This window comes from Lactuca serriola, chromosome 1 (assembly GCF_051521515.1).
Source record: "Lactuca serriola cultivar US96UC23 chromosome 1, Lser_US96UC23_V15, whole genome shotgun sequence".
Taxonomy (NCBI): domain Eukaryota; kingdom Viridiplantae; phylum Streptophyta; class Magnoliopsida; order Asterales; family Asteraceae; genus Lactuca; species Lactuca serriola.
This window is the reverse complement of record NC_136408.1, coordinates 9,619,317-9,624,254: the sequence shown is the minus strand read 5'-3', so window position 1 is coordinate 9,624,254 and position 4,938 is coordinate 9,619,317. Positions and strand designations below refer to the sequence as shown.

The 4,938-nt window shown below is 33.5% G+C and overlaps 1 protein-coding gene across 1 annotated transcript; it reads left to right on the top strand.

The window, feature by feature from the left end:
- The first annotated feature begins 982 nt into the window (after positions 1-982).
- On the top strand, positions 983-4,716 carry LOC145097558 (putative magnesium transporter NIPA6). Its single transcript, XM_079035165.1, has 9 exons — positions 983-1,389; positions 1,627-1,683; positions 1,790-1,880; positions 1,963-2,123; positions 2,255-2,382; positions 2,685-2,822; positions 3,110-3,202; positions 3,327-3,444; positions 4,180-4,716. The coding sequence occupies exons 1-9, from the start codon at positions 1,269-1,271 to the stop codon at positions 4,311-4,313; spliced, it is 1,041 nt and encodes a 346-aa protein (XP_078891291.1). The 5' UTR covers positions 983-1,268; the 3' UTR covers positions 4,314-4,716.
- The last annotated feature ends 222 nt before the right edge of the window (positions 4,717-4,938 follow it).

Here is a 4,938-nt window from a genome sequence, read left to right as displayed (position 1 = left end):
CTTGAGGATCACAACTGTAAGATGCAGTAAACACGCTACCGAGGTGCCAAAAAAAATTAGATGCAGTAAACACGCTACCGAGGTGCCAAAAAAAATTGCAGTATGGCTTCAATGTGGTATCTAAACATATTGCAATTACATGAGAAAAGACCCATGCTTGTATCTAAATACTGCAACCAAAGTCAAGTATTCGTTTTCATATGGTTTGCTTGAGGATCACAACTGATTTCTAGTTATTTCATCGTAGGTGTATATGTTATAATTTTTATTTATGTATCCAAGGCACCGATTCTTTTATTTAATTTCACATTTTTTATATTATTTGTTTGATTTGTTTTAAAATATTTTAGTATTTATTATGATGAACTCATGCTAAGCTCATACTATTTTGTTCATGTTTAAATTGATATTAGATGGGGTTGCATACTTGCATGTGAATCGGGCCAGCCTTTTTTTTAGCAATATTATATTTATAATATTTTTTTTTGTGTGTCAAACTGTTAAAAGATAGTTAACATTTCCCAAGGATATTGCTGCAAACATCTCATTTTGATTATCAAGTATCAACGGAGGGTTTATATTGATTTAAGTTTCGATTTTTATTGATTGTTGATCAGTGGCGGAGCTTCGATCTTTCATTTGGGGGGGCCGAAAATATAATTTGTATAAAAATTGGTGAACAGGAGGGCCATAGTCAAAATTTTATATTTTTGGGCCTAATATGTATAAATCTTAAAGTATAAGGACTATTTCCGTCAAAAAAAAAATCAGGGGGCCACAGCCCCCCCTAGCCTTATATAAGATCCGCCCTTGTTGTTGATTGTAGTCTATAAAGTTTTTCATTTTTTTTTTCTATTAAATTGTGTTAAAGTCAAATAATGCTGTTAAATGAATATTAAAAATATATTGTTTTTAGTACAGCATGTTGCATTTACATTACACGTTATTGGTCAGTTTATTACCAATTGTTTTACAAGTGGTCGCTTGTGTTGAAAAGGAACAAATAAGTATCATCACACTACGTAAAACAAAGCCGATGTCGTCCGATTGCATCTGCAAGATTCCAATTCCAGTTACAATTCACGCGATACGTTCTTCACAAACCAAAAACACCGATTGGATGACAATATACCAATTTGCCAGTTTATAGTTTTGAATTTCTCTCACGACACCAGATCTCTGACGAATTTTCAGATGAAACTTTCATTTCTAAGTGGTCGTCGATTTCGTCAATTTCTAGATTTCTTGCTGTCGTCGTCATCATCATCATGTATACTGGTAATCTGCTAGGGTTCGGTCTCGCCGTCTCTTCTAGCGCATTCATCGGATCAAGTTTCATTATAAAAAAGAAAGGTCTCCAAAGGGCTGGTGCTTCTGGTGCTCGCGCGGGTAAGTTTCCGGAGACGTTGTAGAATTTGTTGATTAGTTCAATATAATTGGCATAAACGAATCACTGATGATATATAGTTATCTAATAACATCACAGAAACGAAATTTTGGTATAACTGTTTACCTGTACATCGTGACAATTGAGTTCAATTTTCGTCTGTTCTTATTACAAGTTGAGGGGTTCTTTTGATTAATTTAAGTCTTGTTTGTTTTGATTGCTTCTGACTTGTAAAAAAGGCTCAGGAGGCTACGGTTATCTGCTGGAGCCACTATGGTGGATTGGCATGTTCACTAGTAAGTTTTTTCATTTCTTTTATCCTTAGATCGATATCTTGATATGATTCTTTTGCTTCTCTGTATTATTTATCTGAAACATAAGCAAATTTCTTGAAATTGACAGTGGTTGTTGGAGAATTTGCCAATTTTGTAGCTTACATCTATGCTCCAGCAGTGCTTGTGACTCCACTAGGAGCATTGAGTATTATCGTGAGGTGAATACTGATTACTTATTATACGAAAGTGCTTAAATTAAGTGTTGTGTACTGTTGTAACTTAAGTGTATTTATTTGGCAGTGCTGTTCTAGCACATTTTTTACTGAATGAGAAACTGAGGAAAGTGGGAGTACTGGGGTGTGTGCTTTGCATCATGGGTTCCACTGTTATTGTGCTTCATGCCCCTGCTGAACATGCCATAAGCTCTGTGGAAGAAATTTGGGACTTAGCAACACAACCAAGTGAGTGATGCAAAATGCAATCTCATTGCTCATTTGTTGATGTTTGTTTTACTTATATATGTGTATGTGAATAGTGAATAGTGAATAATAATAAGAGATTGTTTTTGTTGATTTGTTTGTGTTTGGTCCAGCTTTTCTTTTGTATACAGCATCAGCAATAGCTGTGGTGTTGGTATTGGTGTTGTACTGTGAACCACGCTATGGGCAGACTAATATGATGGTGTATATTGGCGTATGTTCCATAAATGGTTCAATAACGGTCAGTCTATTGTCCAACTTTCTGTCAATTTTTTACATTTGGAGCAAACTCATTTCTAGACATAAGAACATATAGTTTTGATTTTCCCAAATGATATTTTATATTTGGTAAACAAACACTGGGGGAATAGTGGAGTATATGTATATGTTTTTCTTGTCTAGTGGCATGACTCATGTAATTCCAACCATCATCTGTGCATATATATAATTAATTCTATTTCTATCTATAAGGGAATTGTGAAAAAACTGAATGGGCTTTTTTTGTAGGACCTACATTTGAAATAATGTGTTTATAAATTGCAGGTTATGAGTGTGAAGGCAATAGGTATTGCGATAAAACTTACATTGGAAGGCTCAAGCCAGGTGGCAAGCTACCAAACATGGATTTTTGTAATGGTTGCTGTTACATGCATAATCACTCAGTTGAATTACTTAAACAAGGTTGGCCATCATTTTCATTTTTGAGACTTCATTTGTTCAAAAAAGAATCTGGGAGTTTCTGAATCTAATAGATCTTAATAGGAAACACCACACTTCTTATGAGCTCACTTTACAAAACAGCAGATAGGGAAAATACATATTAGCCCTTGTACTTTCATCATTCTGTCGATTTAGCCAATTAACTATTATCCGACCTGTAGTGATTAAGCCATTATACTTTGTTTGACCGCTAAACCACTATTTTTTACTGAAGTATTATTTTAATAATCATGAAATTTTTTTATCAGGCTTTGGACACATTTAATACAGCAGTGGTTTCACCAATCTATTATGCCATGTTCACATCATTCACAATTCTCGCAAGTGCTATCATGTTCAAGGTATATTTGGTATTGCATGATGCATTTAATTGCATTATATCAAAAAGGCTTTCCAATATCACTTTTGAATTACTCCTCATTATTTTATTTTAATATTTTTTTCCCTATAATAAATAATTAATAGGATTGGTCTGGTCAGAGTGCTAGCACCATTATTTCAGTACTTTGTGGGTTCATGACTGTACTTTCTGGTACCATGATTTTGCACACTACAAGAGAACCTGATCAACCACCTGTTTCAGGTAACAACCCAATTACAGACAAAATTAGATCTTCTGCTGCATTAGTGTTAAAATTTAAATGCGAGTTTCATTTATTTATTTCTTTATTATATTATAGCATCTATTACAACATCGTACTTTAAAAAAGTGAATCTTATCCAAATATTAACCAATTTTCCTTTCAGTGCTATAATTGAGTTTATTATTTCAAGTACAGTGTCCTAATGAAGAACAATTAGAAGTACAAGATTTTTTAAAAGCACAATGTTTTAATAAGAATTGAATTGGAAGTACACTGGACAAATAGATAATTCAACCCGTACCCCCTGAACCGGTTTTGGTCCTTGTAACTTTTTATGTACCTGTTCCAAGTAAAATGGCTATTTGGGTCCCTGAGTATAGTTTTTTGTTTGAAATTTTGGTCCAGAAAATAGTGGTATTACTTGGAACAGGGACCACAAATTTTACCAAAACCTCACATAAGGACCAAAATTGCAAGAAAAAAAGCCTTTTGGGACCGAAATTGAAAAATCAGTTATACTCAGGGACCAAAAATGTAATTAAATCCTAATTCAATTAATATTCATTTTAGAGAATTGTATACTGTTCATATGCATCTCTTATATTAGATGCCTATGGGAAAGACTTGCATTCTTCCTTAAAAAGGGAATGCTGCGCATAATGTAAATGTGGGATATAAATTAATTGTGATGCAAGTAATATAGATTTTGATTTGAGAGTTGGTTTAATTTGCAGACATGTATTCATCACTTTCTCCTCAAATATCATGGATTGTGCATGCAAATGGGGAAATATGGAAGCACAAGGATAATGAAGAATCATGCCCCCCTGAAGTTGTTGCAATAATTCAACCAGATCATTTCAAATGACATACTTTTAGAATGCATACACACTACTGACTTTGATTAAGAATTAAGAATGCAGAAGAATGCCTCAAAAGTCAAATATCATGTTGATGCCAATCACCCGATGCAAGGAGAGGAGGAAGTATTCTTGGCTTTCTGAAAGATATTCATCTAACATGGTCACGTGATCTTTATTTTTCTTTTTCTTTTTTCATCTGTGAAAATAGAAGAAACTTATATTTGTGTTTGGGATCTTCATCTCATTATAGGCCCCAAAACCAAAAGTAGTATAATATTTATTATTATTTCTTCTGTATTACAATTTAGTAGTGTATGTAGGTGGTGTTATGTTTTGTAAATGCTTAACAAAGACAGACAGTGTATACCTTTCTTTTCAGCTTTCAAAAAGAGTTAAGATTTAGCTTCATTCATCATGCAATGCAAACTTTGATCATGCTGATGGAATTTTAGCATGTCACTTTGGGGTGTGATGTGAATCTGATCAATAACAAATATAGTTTGCACATAATACTCGTAAGAATCATTCCCCTTAAACAACATCTGCTTAGTTATTGAACAATCCCTCTATGAAATATCATGTCATCACCAACAATTACAAACATGCATATCCTTTCAAAATATTACTTTT